This window comes from Gastrolobium bilobum, unplaced genomic scaffold (assembly GCF_033153095.1).
Source record: "Gastrolobium bilobum isolate Gb01-03AN ecotype WA unplaced genomic scaffold, APGP_CSIRO_Gbil_v1 utg2779, whole genome shotgun sequence".
Lineage (NCBI taxonomy): Eukaryota > Viridiplantae > Streptophyta > Magnoliopsida > Fabales > Fabaceae > Gastrolobium > Gastrolobium bilobum.
In genome coordinates, this window is record NW_026897558.1 from 323637 (window position 1) to 342072 (window position 18436).

Here is an 18436-nt window from a genome sequence, read left to right on the forward strand (position 1 = left end):
TCTCTAATCAATTTGTGTTGCTACGTTGTTTTAATCATCTCCGTACGTTGCTACGTTTCTAACTAATATAAGAATAAATATCATTTTTTGTTTCTAACAAAAAATTCGGTCCCCACTTTAGTCCATTATAAAAAATATTAGTCACTTGGTCCCTATGAAATTCAAAGTGGATCCATTTTGGTCTTTTTGAGGGACTAATGTAGGTCTTTTTTGAATTTATGAGAGACCATGATTTTAACTAAATTGATCCACTTTAAATTTTTTACGGAACTCGAGATTAATTTTTTTTATAATGGACTAAAATGGGGATTAAATTTTTTTGTTAGAGACTTAAAATGACATTTACTCATAATATATATATTCAATCAAAAAACAAATAAAAACCTGCAACCAAAAAAAAAAAAAAAAAAATTTTTTCATGTCCGCAAGTGGGTTAGCCACTAGTCACGTGGCATGACAATTGAGGCTAGAATACTCGCCTTATTGACCAGCGACTAAAGCAATCAACGTTGCAGTCTTTTTCTGCATGCTTTTCTGAGAACTAAAGTAGCTGAATAATCTAAAGATTATAGTGCAACGTGTTAGACCATTCCATAGTCATTGTATTGTGCAGTATGTACTATTCTAACCCGGTACACTATAGTTTTTACATTGTCGAGCTACTTTACTTCAGTATAAATCCTTTAAAATTTTAAATATCGAATTAAAAGTTTATGTATTATGTTAGAAAAATTATAAATCTAAAAACTAAACAAATGATAATTGATCTATATAAGGATAAATATGAGATTAACTAATTATTTAAACAAATTTTAATTAATTCAATTTAAATTACCAAATTCAACGACTCATCACGATCCAATGAACACGGTCCAAATGCTAACTTCCAAGTTCCAAGTACTGCTTTGGCTAATTTGTATTAAACTTTTTTTTTTATTTTGTATTGAAATTTAGACAACTGTTATTCTTGTCTTTTAAAAATATATTAGATATTTATTTAGACAACTGTTATCGTACTATTTTTCACATATATATTAAGCCGTAATTAATTATATTATTTTGACATTAATTATTTTAAATTTTAAAGAAGTTATTTATTATATATTTTAAAAAATTAAATAAATATCTAATATATTTTTAAAATACAAGAATAACAGTTATCTCAAGTTCAATACAAATTAATAAAAAAGTTCAATACAAATTGGCCAAAGCAGTACTGGGAAGTTAGCGTTTGATTTGGACCGTGTTCATTGGATCGTGATGAGCCGTTGAATTCGGCAATTTAAATTGAATTAATTAAATTTTCTTTAAATAATTAGCTAATTTCATATTAATCCTTATATAGATCAATTATCATTTGTTTAGTTTTTAAATTTATAATTTTTCTAACATGATACACAAACTTTTAATTCAATAACGTTTTAAAATTTTAAAGGCTGAACATAGAGACTATAGGGCAATGTGTCCGAAAAGTACACGCTTCACATCAACTATGAATTGATCTAACACGTCGCACTGTAATCTCTACACTGTTCACTTATTTTTGTTCTGTGATGTATCAAAAAATGCAGAAAAAGACTGCAACATTGACCGCTTTAGTCAATGATCAATGAGTCGAGTATTACGGCCTCAATTGATGTGCCACATGCTAAATAATACTTTTGACAGCATACAATTACTTTGACATCATGCCACTTTGAAAAAAAAATTATGTCGCATAACATATAGGAAGGGTAGTAAAATAGGCCCGGCTTAATAGGTCGACTCGCTCTGTTCGTTAAATGGGGCGGGACGAGCTAAGTTTTATATCATACTTTGACACTGAGCGGGTTGGTTCATTTTTTGATGAGTTAATTGTTGGGTATATTAATAATATAATCCAATTGTATGTTCACATATAAGCCCAATAGGTGAAAGCATGTTTATTTGGGTCCATATGAGCGGGAGCTCAATAGCTTGCATTATATCTAGGGTTTCCTAAGCTGGAGGTAACATTGTTGAGCATTCCAAACTTGATGTCTCTTGGTGTAATACTTCAAGCATCTCTAAACATTTCTCTCTCAACCTCGTAACCTCCAACAATCTTGAAGTATTAACTTCGTGTGTCAGATTTGAGCGAGTAAGGTGTCTATTCGAAGATCTCATCGAGTGGAACTCATATTTTAAATCACTTTCGCGATTCGGCGGAAGGATTTTTCGGGATCTGAGTTTGAAGAAACTGGAGCCGCAACTTATCGGTCCATATCTCAAAAATTTCGGCCATTTCCAGAAACTGAAACCTAATGGGCTTTAGATACGATCGTTTTGAGTGGTCACTCGCTTTAAACGGAGATCGGACGAAAGAGATATGATCGTTTGAAGTTTTAGTACACTTTTATGCGAAAAAGAATATTCCAAGGGAATATTCTGTTAGCTGGGGAATATTATGCAGGAGACATTTTAAAAATCAGAAAATGTTCCGGTGAGTTTCTGGCAAGAGGGATAGTCTATCTTAAGGTTTTTGAGCACTCTGGATATGTTTTTGGGGTCTGTTTTGTCAAATTCCAAGTCTACAGAGCAGTTTGACGAAAGTTGGAGCCTTTGCTTTAATTTGCGAAGTCTGAGAGATCTATAAGGTGCACTCTTTTTAACTCTTAGCTCTGATTAAAATGCCTAAATATAGTTCCTATGATATTATGAAATAAAATCATTTGATGTTATTGAATTTTATGGTTGGAAATTACATGTTCAATTTGGCATAGAAGAACATGAAATATTACATAATGTATTAAATGATTTTGCATTTATCATTGGAAATTGTGGATTAATATCAATGGAACAAAGATGGATATTTTTGTAGGGATTACTTGCTAAATTCTCTAAATATTCATCTAGCTATGACTTGTAGTGAATATAAGACGATGAAAAAAGATATGAAATCACTTGAATGCTTAGTTCTAAAACAAGAGGGGCTCTCCAATACTCTCACAGCTGAGAAGTTCTTTGACTTCAAATTTAATACGAATTCAGTTAATTAAACTTGAGAACATAAGGAACATGCTAAAAGATGATAAATCTGATATATATGATAATCTTTTTGTCGATCTTGCATTGAGTAAACTACCTGCTGAATGGAAATCTTTCAAGACTGAAAGAACAAAGTGAACTAGATATATTAAAGAGGTTTATTTATATTTGGGATCAAAACTATTCTAGAAAGAGTTTGGAACAAATAGGACAATAAAAGTTAATTGCCTATTTAGTTTCACATTCCAATAAACCTCAGAAGAAGTCCAAGTCACCAAAAAATGAATCATCTTCATAGTTAGAGGCCAAAAAGACTATCTTCAAAAGAAGAAGAAGGACAAGTGCCATAACTGTGGAAAGTGGGATCACTGGGCAGTAGAGTGTAAGCTACCAAATAAGTTAAAGAATAACACACCACAAAATAAGGCTAATATGTGTTAACTAATGAACCTGAGCCTTAAGCTTTCATTGGAATGATGAAGAATGCAAAGGCCAATGTCTCTTCTGAGTGGTGGTTGGAGAGCGGTGCTACCTGTCATACTACAAATTATAGGAATTTACTCACTAAAGTCATAGGAACGGGAGACATAATGGAAAATTGCAGTGGTGATGAGACAGATGTGACTCATGTTGGAACTGTAAATTTGGTGTTTCCTTTAAGTAAATTACTAACTCTAAAACAAGTTAGAGTAATACTTTTACTTAAAAGAAAATTGATGTCTTTGCTTGATAATTCTTGTATGCCTTTCTCAACAATGAATGATAGAGTAACTTTATTTGTTAACTCTTGTTATTTTGGTTGTGCATTCATGATAAATGGTATGTATAGATTGAGTTTAGATACTGTGAGCATAAATCATGTGAGTTCAACTTTGATTGATCCAAAGTTGTTACATAATAGACTTGGACATGTGAACTACAGGAAAATGCAACATCTAGCTAAAACTCTTGATACTCCATTAAATGCTTCTATTCGATTTGACAAATGTGAAGTATGTGCACAAACTAAGATCACAAGAAAACCTGTTAAGTCAGTTTCTAAAAGCACACAACTTCTTGATTTGATACATTATGACCTTTGTCACTTTAGGAATTATATTACTAGAGGTGGTCAGAAGTACTTAATAACATTCATAGACAATCTTTTTTAGATATTGTCATGTCTATCTGTGTTAAAGGTTCTAGATTTTTTAGTCAAGAGTAGAAAATCAACTCAACTTGAAAATTAAGAGGTTTAGGAGTGATAGAGGAGGAGAGTACACAATGACAGGGTTCAAGGAATTTTGCGCTTCGGAGGGCATAATACTTGAAACTACTGTTCCTTACTCACCCCAATCAAATGGTGTTGATGAGCGCAAGAATATGACATTAACTGAAATGTTTAACTCTATGTTACTTACAGCTGGCATGCCTTCCTCCTATTGTGGAGAAGTAGTTCTAACTGCCAATCACATCCTGAACAGGCTGCCGCACTCTAAGTTGTCTATGACTCCTTATGAGATATGGCATAAGCGCTCTTGTGGATATGATACTCTTAAGACTTGGGGATGTATTGCTTATGTAAGAATACAAGATCCTAAGAGACATAAGGTGGGACCTAGAACCATTACTTGTGTATATCTAGGAAGTGCAGGAGACAGTGCTGCAAATAGATTTTTGGATATATTTACAACTACGGTGATAGAATCCATAGATGCATAATTCTTTGAGAATAAGTTTATCAAAGATCATGACTTGAGTCTTTCTGGATCTACAGATATGATTTTAGAATCTCCTATAGAATCTGAAGCAAGCCCTTCTGACACTTACTCCACATAACTGGTTGTTAAATTAGTTCCAGTTAGAGTATCTACAAGAGAGAGAGTTCCTAAAGACTTTGGCGAGGACTTTGTCACTTAACATCTAGAGGATGATCCATTCTTCTATCAGGAAGCAATGAGATCTAGGGAATCTCTACTGTGGGCGGAAGCCATAGATGATGAAATGAGTTCTCTGCTGCATAATCATACTTGACATCTAGTCAATTTGCCGAAAGGGGCTAAGGCTATAGGTTGTAAGTTGGTAGTGAAGAAGAAATTGAATAGTGATGGATCGATAGCCAGATACAAAGCACATTTTGTAGTTAAAGGCTATAGACAACAAAGTAAAGTAGACTATTTTGGTGTCGACTCACCTGTGTGTTATCTATCAACTATAAGAATTCTTCTTGCTTTGACATCTATTGAACACTATGTAGTGCATGAAATGGATGTAAAGACAACTAGTGGATGACATGTTAATTCTTGGTTTTTGATCATTCTGTAGTGTGTGACATGAAAGCTAATTTAGCTAAAGAATTTGACATGAAAGATCTTAGTATTGCAAATACCATTCTTGGTATGAAAGTAAGCTTTGATAGGCAAGTTATCTCTTTTAGCCAGACTCATTATATTGAGCAGCTACTTTCTACATGGGGATACAGTGAGTGCAAACTGAGTGAGACACCATGTGATTATAATAATAGACTGAGTCCTCATGAAGGGACCAGTGTGGATTAAATAAAGTATTCAAAACTGATTGATAGTCTCATATATGCTGCAAGTTGCACTAGACCTGACATAGCCTTTACAGTTGGCATGCTGAGTCATTTCACTAGTAATCCTAGTAAAGAGCATTAGGATGCCCTCGATAGGCTGATGTGATATCTTAAAGGTACTAAAGATTATGCTCTACACTACTCTGGTTATCCTTCAATTGTGGATTAATATTCTGATACGTCATGGTGTTCAGAAATCAGAAATAGTAAGTTCACCAGTGGATATGTATTCACTTTGGGTGGAGCTACTATTGCTTGGAAATCCAAAATTTAGACTTGTATTGCATTGTCGTCTATGGAATCAGAACTTTTTGTTTTAGCTTTAGCCGGCGAAGAGGCAAAGTGGATAAAGAATCTGATTATGGATATTCCTTTGACTCGGCTAAAGATTAATTCTTTAAGCCTATTTTGTGATAATCAAGCAGCTGTCCAATTTGTTAAAAATGCTCTCTTTAATTCAAAGAGAAGACATATAAGATTGAGACATGAGTTGTTGAATTATTTGAGAAAACAAGGAGTTATCACCATGATCGATGTCAGATCGAAGGATAACTTGGCTAATGCTCTCACAAAAGATATGCCTAAAGATCGATTATTCAAAACAGTGAGGGAAATGAGGTTAAAGACTATATAGACAGGTCTTAATTACCATTTACTTACCTTTTAATTGTGTGTTTTGAATTATCGAATCTTTCTTTTGTTGGCCAAAATGATAAGCATTGTTTATATGTTTCATCGATGTTCATAGTTGCTGATTAATTTGAAAATGGTAAGTTGTCTCATTCCAAACTTGATGAAGATAACTTAAACCTGATTCAAAGGTTCTACCTGGGAAACTTGTGTCATTCCAATCTTGATGATACAATCCAACCTGGTTAGACCATCCTTTTGGTTAAATGATCTCATTCCAAACTTGATGCTAGATTATTTGACTTTGAGGAATAAGTAATTGTGACATTCCAAATTGAAACATTGAAATAGTTGTTTGCATAAGAAGCCTAGGGGTCATGTTCTTAATTGAAACTTGACATCACATGACTAGGTTATTGTAAGTAGCTTGACTATTGGTTTTGTTCATTGAAACTAGACAATAGTTATTCTCTTACAAATAAACTTAAGTTGATGGCTCTTTGCAAAACAAACTGTTTAGGCCTTGTTCATAATTTATGAAACTGGCTTGATGCTTATGAACATAATATTGCGATGCTTTATGACATTAATATATGTTCTTCTTTGCCTTATGATATGATGTTAAGTCCTTTTAGTAAAACTAGACATCTTTGGTATATTATTCAACTGATTGAATTCATAATAATATGAAATTCATACTTGATATTCTACAGAGGATGGCAGAGATGGAGGAGAGCTTAATGAGAGGGATCTTGACTAAGATCACCTCCTTGATGAATGAATATATCATTTAGAGTATGTGGAGATTTGACAGTTCACCTGCTATTGCCCATTTTGATGGAATCCATTTATTTGAGACTTACATTTTGCTATCTTTAATTTATGAACATTGTTGATTGTGAACTGATTTTGAGACTTATTTTGGATGTTGGGATTTGGATGAGTTTATATTGAATCTAAAACTCTGAATATTTACTTTGGTATGTTGGTCTCAGAACAGATTCATGATAATGATGATTTATTTATTTAGATTGAAAATGACTATTGAGTTTAATGTTTTACAGTTAAAACTCTTTGATTGATCCGAGTTAGTTGTCTTGGACTGGATATGAATGATTCATATTTGTTTGAACATTACATTGATCACTCTATTGGATTGTGCTATATGGTGAACATAAGAGGAGATTGTTGGGTATATTAATAATATAATCCAATTGTATGTTCACATATAAACTCAATAGGCGAAAACATGGTTATTTGGGTCCATATGGGCTGGAGCCCAATAGCTTGCATTATATTTAGGGTTTCCTAAGCTGGAGGTAACACTGTTGAGCATTCCAAACTTGATGTCTCTTGTTGTAATACTTCAAGTATTTCTAAACCCTTCTCTCTCAACTTCATAACCTCCAACATTAATAACGGAGAGGGTGGTGCAAAGCGGGTTAGTGTAAAACATATTTGGGTCGGCGAGCCAACCCACCTCACCCATCAAATAAGACGAAGCTGGTTAAATTTTTCAGCCAACTCCTAAAAATGGGAGGGGTTAACTTATTTTTTTACGGATTAATAATAAAATGTGCACGCTGTTCACTTGCCACCTCTACTTATAGGTACATTTTATTAGAAAATGTGATAGATGAGTCAATGTCCCTTCCCCTCCGTCATTGGATTCAATAATTTGATTTTTGGTGCACGATCACATCAAGCCTCCAACATAGACTGAATGATTATTCCCTTCAAAGACAAACGTCCAACAAAATAACTGGAAGTTCAGAAGTTGTGGGGAACGCGCATTTAAGCGTGCATGCTGATACAAAATAAAAAATTATAATGTATAATAATTAGAGGTCGTAAAGTAAGCGACGCATTTAAGCATGCATGCTGATACAAAATTATAAATTCTATTTATAATAAGTAATAACCCTCTTAATGTGATGGACATGGCAACTAGTCAGTCTCAGTCCTGCCTTCATGTCCAATAAAAACTGGGATTGATTTCTCAAGCAAAGGACAATAAGTTTCAAATGTTGTTTTCATATAAAACTTTTAGGCAATATTTTTCTTCTGCTACAAAAAAAAAAAAAAACAAAAGTTATTGTCTTATGCTGAAACATAAAAAATGAGGTCCACCAATTAATTTTTTTTTGAAAAGAGATAGCATAATTTTTTAGGGTTCTTTTTTCTAAAATTATTTTAGATAATTTTGTCTAATGTACGACATTGTTTTAGAGTGAAAATCTTGGTGTGTTTGTAATTTTAATTTATTTTATAGTTATAACAGTTTTTATCATTCAATTTTTTTACCCAAAACGATATCGTTTCAATGAACATTAAATAAAGTTGTTTAAAGTAATATTAGATATTTTTTTCTCCAAATTTTTATGTAACTACGGGAGAAAAATAGTTTCTCCCAAAACAGGAGAAACTATTTCCACAAATATTTTCTATATAAAATCATGGGAACAGAAATCAGAAGAGACTATTATTGTATTTTCATAATTATAATAAAAATATATCCACTAAAATAAAAATAAGAAAAAAATCAACTACGATCTTAGGTTCTTAGACAATATAATACATCATCATGTGCTCAAACATGTTTTTTTCATTTTTTTAAATCTTTTTAATGTAAGTTCAGTTAAATTAATTAAATTTACGTTTATTAAATTGAAGTATTTAATTCTTAAAATTTTAAAGTGATATTATGTATGTATACATATATATATATATATATATATATATATATATATTAAGATTTAATTTTAAACCATTATTAGTATAAAAAATATATAATATTATTAAATTTTGACTATTACTGTAATAATGAATAATCGTATATAAATTATCTAATTTGGTTTTTAAACATTTTTTTTTTATCTTGTGAGATTCAATTCAACAACTAGTACAGACTCAACGGTTGAATCATGAATCACTTTTTATTTTTAGTCCTTCAGTTATAACATTTTTTAAAATATTGTTCATAGAATCAAATAGGAAATTATCAACATTTATCTTAATTTAATTATGTAAATTTCCCTATGATTTTTGTAATAAAAATTTATTTCAAAAGATATAAATTTCTCTATCAAATAAAGTCTAAATGCCGATTTGCTTATTTAAAATCAGTTTGTATTGAAATCAATTATTAAATTAGTTATTGATGCCTTTTTAATAATGAATATTTTGCAACTGTAAAAAATTAGACTTTTATGTGTTTTTGTTTACTGTAACACAAATTATAGAGCAAGATCACATTTTATTAATATGTCTATGTGGGAACTATTTAAAAGCCTGGCCAACCTAAAAATAAGACTATTCAACCTCCAAGGGTAACTCAGTTGGCAGCTGAGCTCCCAAGGGATTGCTTGGTGCAGGGGATCAAACCCTGCCTCAAGCAGTTTCTTGGAAAATCTTTGGGGGCCAGAGGATAAGCCAAAAATCTTCGGTTGGGGGATTAGTCTCGTCCTTTCTCCGGTTGCGAAGCTTAGTGCACCCACTGTTACAATGAAGGGCTAACCCAAAACGGGCCGTACCTCGAGGGCATGGTGCCCGGAGAAGGTTGAATGGGGATATCTCCTGGCAATGTACCAAAAAAAAAATAAAAAAAATAAGACTATTCAATTAAAGCTAGGCTAAGAAATTAAACTTAAAAGTGATTAAATAGAGTAACACAGACAGAAAGGGTATGTCAATAGGCAATAGCCACGAGCATATATATTTTTTTTTTTGGTAAATGACGAACATATCTTTTGTATCACAGGAATAGGTATTTTTTTATTAAAAAAAAAATAGAGCTTAGTCGACAATAATAATAAAAAAGTGAGTAAAATAAATAGAGTCGGTTATATTATTTTTTCAATTTTAATAAAAGATGTAATACAAAGATATAGAAGATATTTTCATAGCCCCACACTCTCTCACGTTATATTATCTGGAACTTCTTGTTCGACTTGTTCTTTTCTACTTGAAAGTTGGAAATTTGAGATACATCGAGACAAATTAAAGGCCACTCCAATTTTAACTTGTAGTTAGAGGAGTATTTAACAGAACTTGGACTTTTCTTTGGTTAATACTTCATTCATTCATAATATTACTTGGATCAACCAACACATATAACTAGAACTGCCATGATGCATAATACTTATTTAAATGATAATCAATTATTATCCAATAAGCAATAACTGATAAAAATGGTAAGGAGAAGCGTGTGATAAAAATGGTAAGGAGAAGCGTGTGAGATTATACGTTGCCAAACAGGTATTGTTTCAACCACTCATTCTGTTTGACTTTATGCCCAAGTAGAGAGTGACGGGGAAACATTGATCAATACTAGTATATCATGTTTTAATCAAATTTTACTAAAATATTAAAATATTAAGTCATATTCTCGCTATGCCAACAAGCAAGATTGGACTTAGACACGTGATAACTTCTGCATAGACAGCCATTCTCGTTGAGCTGTGTAGCGAGCATGTTTGGTCAATGTGACAGATTGCCACATCTGCAAAAGCTATCCAGGTGGCTAATTTAGTTGGGCTGTTCAGTGAGAATACTTGTACTTTTGTCACGTGTCAGCACCATGTCATTATCGCTGAGATGCTAAGCTAGAATGGTTATTTATGCAGACTCTATCACGTGTCCACTCCATTCTCGCTTGTTGATGTAGCGAAAATGTGACAAGATATTTTAACAAAATTTGATTGTAACGTGACATTTATGTAAATAGTATTTATAAGAGTGACATTATAGTCAATATCCGAGTGATGGGTGTGATTTTAGCGCTGAAATAACACTGGAGTGGGTGCACACCAAAAATATACTATAAAATACTAAATGTGCCACAGTGCAGTAGGAAGAAAAAATTGTTTGATGGGAGGTTGGAGATATTTTGAGTGGTGTTCAGAAAATCTGAACAATCATTAGTTTCCTCTCTCTCTACTTGAGTTCTTTCCTCGTCCTTCTTTCCTAAAGTAACAGCTCGAATATTCATGAACATTGTTGGGAAAAGAGAGACAGGCATAGAGACTATGGAGAAAAATGAGATGGAAAGTGTGAAAAGCAATGAGAAAAGTGTGACGGATGATGATCCAAAGATTAACTACAAAGGATGGAAGGTCATGCCCTTCATCATTGGTAAGCAACTTGTGAATTTTACATGACTCTTTGTTAATCTGTCTCACTTGCTCTCCTTTCGTTGTTCAACATGAATTTTAAGTGACTCATCTGCATCATGCAGGGAATGAAACTTTTGAGAAGCTAGGAACCATTGGCACCTTAGCCAACCTCTTAGTCTATCTTACAACTGTCTTCAACCTGAGCAATATTACAGCTACAAATATTGTCAACATCTTCAGTGGCAGCGCCAATCTAGCTACCTTGGCAGGAGCTTTTCTTTGTGACACATATTTTGGTCGTTACAAGACACTGGCATTCAGCACATTTGCTTCCTTTCTGGTATTATTCTTGAGATTGGAAACTATATAGGCTCTTAAACATTAACGACCACAAAAGAATTTACAGAAACATATATCAGTTAATCCAAACAACTAATTGTTGGAATAATAATTCCTCTTGACCATGCGGTGGAATATAATTTCACCTTTGGGTGGAGGCATACCTATCTCCATAGCAGCAAAATAATTTCGATCTTCATCTTTGGGGTATGCGATCTTCTTCAGTCAAATAAGCTTATGATCTTATTTTTGGGGTACGTGATCTTCGTCAGTCAAATAACCTTAATCCTTATTCTTTAGTGTGTTGTCTCTCTCTTGATGGAGAAGAGAAACTAGGGTTGTTCTTTGACATCTTGGGGACCATAACCCTTTATAGTGTTTTTCTTTATTGTTGGGCCAGTAAGTTACCATTATACCTAGTTGGTTCAACACTGTTATCCACTCGTTTGTCCCACACTTACTTAAGAATTTATTTGGCCATCTTTATTTGATTAGTTTAATTTACCCAATATATATTAAATAACATAATATAATTATGGGAAAAGTGTTTGTTCTTTTAAATGACACAACTTGTATCATTTCACTCTCACAAAAAAGTGAGATCCGCATCTTTATTTTTTTTCCCCACTTTCTGTCCCCCATAATCTATCTCTTTCTCTCACGACACAACTTTATATCCTTTAAAATGAAACACACTTTTTCTTATAATTATTTATACAATATATAGCTCACAAACATATTAAGAAATATAATTTCCTAACACTAATAACCAAAGCTACCAATTTTCGTAGAAGAATTTACCCGATATAACCTCAAGACAAATTCTGATTGTAAGGAATAAAGATCTTTCAGTTGAGTCAGACATCTAATTCTTGTATCTCCTTGCTTTTTAAACAGGGGTTGCTTGTTATACAATTAACAGCATGGATCAAGAATATGCATCCACCTCAATGTGGAAAGGAGAGCAGTACATGCATAGGGCCAACTACGGGGCAAATGGCATTTCTACTGGTTGGATTTGGATTTCTGATCGTAGGAGCTGCAGGGATCCGACCTTGTAACTTGGCATTTGGGGCTGATCAGTTTAACCCCAAGACTGAGTCTGGCAAGAAGGGAATCAACAGCTTCTTCAATTGGTACTTCTTTACCTTCACTTTTGCCCAGATGGTTTCCTTATCACTGATCGTCTACATACAGTCAAACGTGAGCTGGTCAATAGGTTTGGGAATTCCTGCTGCTTTGATGCTGTTGTCATGCGTAGTCTTTTTTGTGGGAAGCAAATCATATGTGAAAGTTAAAGCAACAGGTAGTCCAGTAACAAGTATAGTTCAAGTTATAGTTGCAGCTATAAAGAAAAGGCGACTAAATCTACAAGAATATCCATTGGTTTCACTCTTTATCTATATCTCTCCCCAATCTATTAACTCCAAGCTTCCTTACACGTCTCAATTCAGGTAAACGTCAAGTATTTAACATTTGCTTATTTCTTCGTAGAAATTGTAAAGGATCAATTCAACCCAAAAACTTAAGTTGGTGGGTGAGGTTACATTAATGATTTTACATATCTCTAATATGCCCTCTTACAAGAGAGTTCATTGGGCTTAAAAGACGGATGATGCATCAGGCATAGCTCTGATACTATGTAAAAAACCAATTCAACCTAAAATCTTAAGGTATTAGTTGAGGGTTTTTTTTAATGTTTTATATATATTATTCTCTAATACACCCTCTCACATAAGAGCTCTTTGGGTTTGAAGCGAGAATATTGTACGTGCTCAATTTTTGGTTTACTTTTTGCTTATTTTAATTCCACTAAAAAATGCATGAGAGCGGTGAGGATCGAACTCGTGACCTTGCGCTCATTGAAGCTCTATACCATATAAATAATCTATTCAACCCAAAAGCTTAAGCTTTTGGGTAAGAGGCTTTTCGATGGTTTATATTATATTCTATCATAAATGATTGGTTCTAAAATGTTTATATTAACAGGTTCCTTGACAAAGCTGCTATTATAACCCCACAAGATCATATAAACCCGGACGGGTCTGCATTTGATCCCTGGAATCTTTGCAGTATGCAGCAAGTGGAAGAGGTGAAATGCTTGCTAAGAGTAATCCCCATTTGGGTTTCGGGCATTTTCTACTATGTTGCTATTGTGCAACAGAACACAGTGTCAGTGTTCCAAGCCCTTCAAGCTGATAGACGCATTTTTAACACTAATTTCAAGATCCCAGCAGCTTCTTATATTATCTTCATGATGCTGAGCTTGACTATATGGTTACCCATCTATGACCGAAAAATTGTACCTACTTTCCAAAGGCTCACTAAAAGAGAGGGCGGCATTACTCTTCTTCAAAGGATGGGCATTGGCATGTTTATCTCTATAATCTGCATGATAGTATCTGGTGTGGTTGAAGAGCGCCGAAGGACTATGGCTCTTACCAAGCCTGTTGGAGTAGAACCAAGAAAAGGTGCCATTTCTTCAATGTCAGGTCTATGGTTGATTCCTCAGCTAACGTTGGCAGGACTATCTGATGCATTTACGTTGGTGGGACAAGTTGAATTTTACTATAAACAATTCCCTGAAAACATGAGAAGCCTTGCAGGGTCTCTTTTTTTCTGTGGTCTGGCAGGATCAAGTTATTTGAGTAGTTTGCTGATTTCCATTATCCATCAGATGACAGCCAATTCTGCTACAGGGAATTGGTTACCACAGGATCTCAACAAGGGGAGATTAGATTACTTTTATTACATAATAACTGGTCTAGAAGTCATTAATTTTGGTTACTTCTTATTATGTGCAAAGTGGTATAAGTACAAAGGGGTTGGTACTAGCAGTAGTAGCCTAGAACTCAATCAAGCTAGTATGAAACAATCTGAAATGAACTGTTAATGTTATCTATGATAAGGTCCATAGTTACTGTCTGAACTTTGAAATAGAGCTTCTACAATAATATTTCTTTACCAAGAAGAATAATGTAGTTTTTTTTTTTTCTTGTTTTTAAAAAAAAAAAAGAAATTGAATATTAATTATGCTACTTTTAGGATGGGGTTTGAAAATTATTTAACTGTAAACCTTCTAATTTTAGTATTGAAAGCTTTATTGAATTGTACTTTGATTTAGACGCAGTTGCAGTATTAAATGGAAATAAATGTTTTGACTGAGATGTATTTAAATAATATTATTAATAGAAAGAAAAAGTGGGGCTTTCACTAAATAAGTTGATCTAGAGTACTTACTACTTAACGGCTCTACTAAATAAGAGAATGCTTTTCAACCTGGTACTTGTAAAGATAAAACGAAACTGAAACTGAAAATATTATGGTAGTGTTTTATGTACGGACAAATCAAAACGTACGGAATGTTACAGCAGGTTCTGTTTATGTTCTACTTTTAAGATGCACCAAACATAGAATATAACTTATATGTCATTGTTCTGTCCCGTTCTATTATATTTATCAAACAATGCTTCAGAAAAAGTCCATTACAGATCGACATGTTTAACTCAACTTTCCTTTCTAATCAATCATGAAGTGAATGATAAAACCAAACTCATGCAATCTGTTTCTAAAAAAATAAGTGATGATATCACTATTAATATTACGCTGATAAATTTATCAATATTGAAGGATTACTGGACATGCGCCACCAAGATTGTACAAAAAATTTTCTTCCAAAATTTGTATCAGAGAAAAATACCAGAAAAATAATAATTATGAATAATGATCAACATAATGGTAATGCTGAGTCATAAGAAATTTTCTTCTCAAAATGCAAGAGTAAAGTTGTGTAGAATTAGCCTTTACCCCGACTTTCGCAAAGTGTAGGAGCTTTTGAGCGATAGGGTTAGAACTCTGCAAAGTTATCGATTCGGTTGAGGTATTGGGTCACTGGTTGAACTGTATACCTAAATAAAAGTCTATATTCCATTCTCAAAATTCCAAAAATATAGATCTGTATTCTTGAAATTTTAATCGGGGAGCACGGCAGGTTCAGTATAAGTTCAACACAGAAAAATGTTGTGATAGAAGTCCCCTATGCCATGATGAAAAACTGGAATGAGGACCCCAGCAAAAAAGCTGAAAGGAACAAAAAGGAAAGTAGACATTGTAAATAATGCCTAACGAAGACTGATATTGGACAATGCCTAATGTTTTAGTATTTGGCAAGATTTCTGTGCTGATCAGTGAATATCAGATAACAAATTCTCTGTTATATGAGGCTTGGCTGAATTGTAGAGAAGTATCAAACATCATTGACAAAGTCACGACTCATATTGATCAAGTAGGAAAATATATATATATTTTGATCCCATAAGTTTATGATATTCAGGTCTCGTTGTAGCATAGAAAGTAGATAGAGAAAAATTATATTTACAAATTTTTTGTTTATAAATTACATTAAATATGACCGGATCATACAAATGTATGACCCATCATACTTAGTGTAATTTATAAAAAAAAAGATTCCTCCCCTATAAAGTATGTTCCAGTGAAGTCACTACATTGCTGAAGCAGGCTAAGACAAACATTATACCGTTATTTCAAATGTTCAACTTACATAACGGAATTAAATAAGAGTATGAACCTATGTAGAATAAGTTTTATCATACTTCTGTCCTATTTCAGTGATCTTGTTCACCACAGGTTGGAGCTGCAAAATAAGCGTTATGTCTAATGTATTATATAAATGAAGATTTATGTCTCCCATGTCACACCGCTTCAATTATTTATATCTCTTAAAAAAAAACAAGCTTATAAAAGTTATTGGTTTCAAATATTTTTGTAATTTGAGCTTAAAAAATAATTTAATTAAATTGATTCAAATTTTAAAATTATTAATTATTTATTTTAATTCAGTGATTAGTTGATGGTTTTAATTATTGGTTTTAATTGCTAGAAAACTTCAAGAAAAGACCCATTAGCATGTTACCTTGCTCAAGTCAACGCGAATTTTACCGCATTCGTTTTTACTCACAATTTTTTTTTTCTCTGTCATTGTATTCAATCATTTGATTGTTAGTGCACGGTATCATCAAGCCTCCAACATGCACTAAGAGCTTGTTTGGTGTAACGTATAAGGTATGATAGTATAAGTTTATACTATACGTTATGACATTTTCAGTTGTTTGGTGTGACCATCGTATAGGATAAGCTTATACACCATAATCCCTTAATACATCAAAATAATGTATAACTTAATCCGGCCTAAGGGTGAAGAATAAGACCTGATAAAATATTGATGTATTAACATTGTTGACCAATGTAATTCTAAAAAAGTACTATATTATTTTAATATTAATCTATTAAAATAAAAATTAATTTTTCAATATATTAATTTTTAAAATATTGAATAATTTTTTTATAAAATTTAATTTATATTTTGGACACAATGATCAATGAATTTTTATAAAAATTAATATCATATGACATTTTTTGAAGAATTATATAAATTCTTTATTAAGGGATATTTTTATTAAAAATATTTATTTTTATCATATATAGTATTATACAGTGCATTATCAAATACTAGATGATATTATCTTATACAATATATTATTTTATACAATACCGTTCCAAACGCTGGATAATATTAAAATTCAATCAGGTCTTATACAATCAGGCCTTATACTATCAGATTTTATACTATCAGGCATTATCCTATACTATGTATCAAACATGCCCTAAATGATTGTTTCCCTTCAAAGACAAACGTCCAACGCTTAAAATCACGTATTTAAGAGCCTATTTGTTTGGACTTCTCAATTTTTTTTATAAAAGTTAAAGCTATTTATATTTAGAAAAAATGTTTCTGCAGTTAATAAAGATAAGTTATCTGCATTTAGGGGTGAAAGTGGGCTGGGTAGGGCCAAACTTTGCCCCGAAAGCTCAAGCCTACGCCAAAAAATTTCTGGCCCAAGCCTAGTACAAGTCTAATTGTTAATCTGGTTTGACCCGTTTATAAAAAAATAAATAGTCTGGCCTAGCCCATTAGCCTGTTAATTTTTAACTTCCAAGCAGAACCATGAATCAACTTTACAAAATACTCAAATTCTGTTGTTAAACCAAAAATCATAATTTCAACATCCAAACAGAATCATGAATCACAACGAAACTCATACAATCTGCATTTAAGTCACTTTCAAAAGCAAAATGCTCAAACTAAATAACATATATTTCATTAGATCCAATAAACAAATTCATACTATGTAAATTAAAATAATTACATGAATCCAACAAACGAATCATGATGATTGTAGTAAGTATAACATTTTTCAAAAATCTTTTAATATACTCATATATAGGGGTGGCAAAAATGAGCCAACCCGTCGGGTTGGCTCGTAACCCGCACAAAACGAGCCGGATTGGGTTGGCAAAAATGAGCTGCCAGCTCGATTTAGCTCGACCCGAGCCAACCCGGGCTCAAACGAGCCAGCTCGCAGGTTGAACGAGCCAGCTCGCGGGTTACTCTTTTTTAATAAAATACAATGGACTTTACTGAAGGATTCTCCACTGATGGACTTTACTATATTGGTCGCTTTTGCAGGTCCTTTTTTTCATGATTGGCTTTTGATTCTAGATGCTTATCGTTGAAATATATAATGAATTTCTTTTATTTTTTATTTTTTGGCTTTATATACGTTTTATGGTTATCGTGAGTTAGAGTAATTCAGAAAATCATGATAACTGACTCGTGTGATTCGTGGAGTGGTTTGTGTTTCATTTAATGTTTTTGGATTTTGTAAACTACTCTATTTGTAGTTGGACTGCA

At 32.8% G+C, this 18436-nt stretch overlaps 1 protein-coding gene across 1 annotated transcript; it reads left to right on the top strand.

Moving 5' to 3' along the window:
- The first annotated feature begins 11093 nt into the window (after nucleotides 1-11093).
- LOC133308045 (protein NRT1/ PTR FAMILY 2.11-like) lies at nucleotides 11094-14575 on the top strand. Its single transcript, XM_061508629.1, has 4 exons — nucleotides 11094-11344; nucleotides 11448-11665; nucleotides 12562-13118; nucleotides 13654-14575. Exons 1-4 carry the CDS (start codon nucleotides 11200-11202, stop codon nucleotides 14555-14557), a joined length of 1824 nt encoding a protein of 607 aa, XP_061364613.1. The 5' UTR covers nucleotides 11094-11199; the 3' UTR covers nucleotides 14558-14575.
- The last annotated feature ends 3861 nt before the right edge of the window (nucleotides 14576-18436 follow it).

What these genes read in the sequence shown, in the direction of transcription:
- LOC133308045 (XM_061508629.1), top strand. Translation starts at nt 11,200, where the DNA reads ATGAACATTGTTGGGAAAAGAGAGACAGGCATAGAGACTATGGAGAAA. An exon ending in GCACATTTGCTTCCTTTCTG is followed by an intron (nt 11,666 to 12,561) that starts GTATTATTCTTG and finishes CTTTTTAAACAG; the next exon opens with GGGTTGCTTGTTATACAATT. An exon ending in CCTTACACGTCTCAATTCAG is followed by an intron (nt 13,119 to 13,653) that starts GTAAACGTCAAG and finishes TTATATTAACAG; the next exon opens with GTTCCTTGACAAAGCTGCTA.